Here is a 1,128-nt window from a genome sequence, read left to right on the forward strand (position 1 = left end):
TATGCTATAACGAATCTCGAAGCATTTATATTTTGCTTCGCTGGAGAATATTTGAACAATAAGGTCAGCAACGGAAGATTATTTTGATTGATATTAAAAGAGTTGTAGATAATTTAACGTTTTGTGGTATTGATTATTTATTATAGAGAAAAATACTAAATGATTTCGATTTTTATTTCTATCTTCTTTCTATAGAGCAAAGCAATCGGAAATGCAGTGTACAATTCTACCTGGTATAATATGAAAGCTAAGGATAGTCGTGTTCTATTATTTATAATTTTACGATCTCAAAGACAATTGAAGCTTACGGCGGGCAAGATGACAGTTCTTTCCTTTGAGTGCTTTACAAATGTAAGATACATGTATAATAATTAAAAGGAAAAAAATTTTTTAATTTTTTTATGTAAAATTGAATATAATTATCTATAATTTATTTTTGTGATTCATCAGCGAATAATATTATTATTGCTCAGAAAAAGATAGAAACTTTTCTGTTATATTAATTTTTTATATGTACAGATGTATTTTTTTCCTTGCAAAACACATTTCAACAAATTAAGTTTTCCATGAAGAAAATATTTTTCAATTGACAGAAAATTAATAATTAATCAAATCATATCGGTAAAAGGAGTGTATACTTCTAATCAAATTTTCTGTATTAAATTATATTTTGTATATTTTTTAATGTTTTAACAATCTTTATAAATCTATCTTTTTTGAATTGTAACGATTTTGGTGATTTTTTTTTTAATGAAGTCAAGTTAGATCACACTTAATAAATGATAGAATGTTTACTAAACTCATTCATAATATTAATAATAATTCGAAAATTACATTTCTGAGTTGTACATCTATTAGGAAAAAACAATGATATGTATAATAATAATGCATATACATTTTTCTTCCTTATTGATAGTATTAACTTTGTTATAGATTATGAAAGCGTCAGGATCGTATTTATCGGTACTACTGGCAATGAAATAAACGTCGCAATATCTTTTATGTAACTAATTTCTTAAGTGACAGTTGCCTGAAGTAACAAACCAAAGATCAAATAGATATCGACGTTTTTAATTAGAAAAATTAGAACATAATGTACATGTACATATAAATATATATTAATATATA

The 1,128-nt window shown here is 24.2% G+C and overlaps 1 protein-coding gene across 1 annotated transcript in view; it reads left to right on the forward strand.

Annotated features, from left to right (window-relative positions):
• Positions 1-984, forward strand: part of LOC108686665 (odorant receptor 4-like) — a 2,500-nt gene extending 1,516 nt beyond the window's left edge. The window contains exons 4-6 of the mRNA XM_018192091.1: positions 1-63; positions 196-351; positions 934-984. Of these exons, the coding sequence (XP_018047580.1) occupies positions 1-63; positions 196-351; positions 934-984 (270 nt within the window). The remainder of the gene's footprint in view (positions 64-195; positions 352-933) is intronic.
• Positions 985-1,128: the final 144 nt, after the last annotated feature.

Source organism: Atta colombica, unplaced genomic scaffold (assembly GCF_001594045.1).
Source record: "Atta colombica isolate Treedump-2 unplaced genomic scaffold, Acol1.0 scaffold189, whole genome shotgun sequence".
Lineage (NCBI taxonomy): Eukaryota > Metazoa > Arthropoda > Insecta > Hymenoptera > Formicidae > Atta > Atta colombica.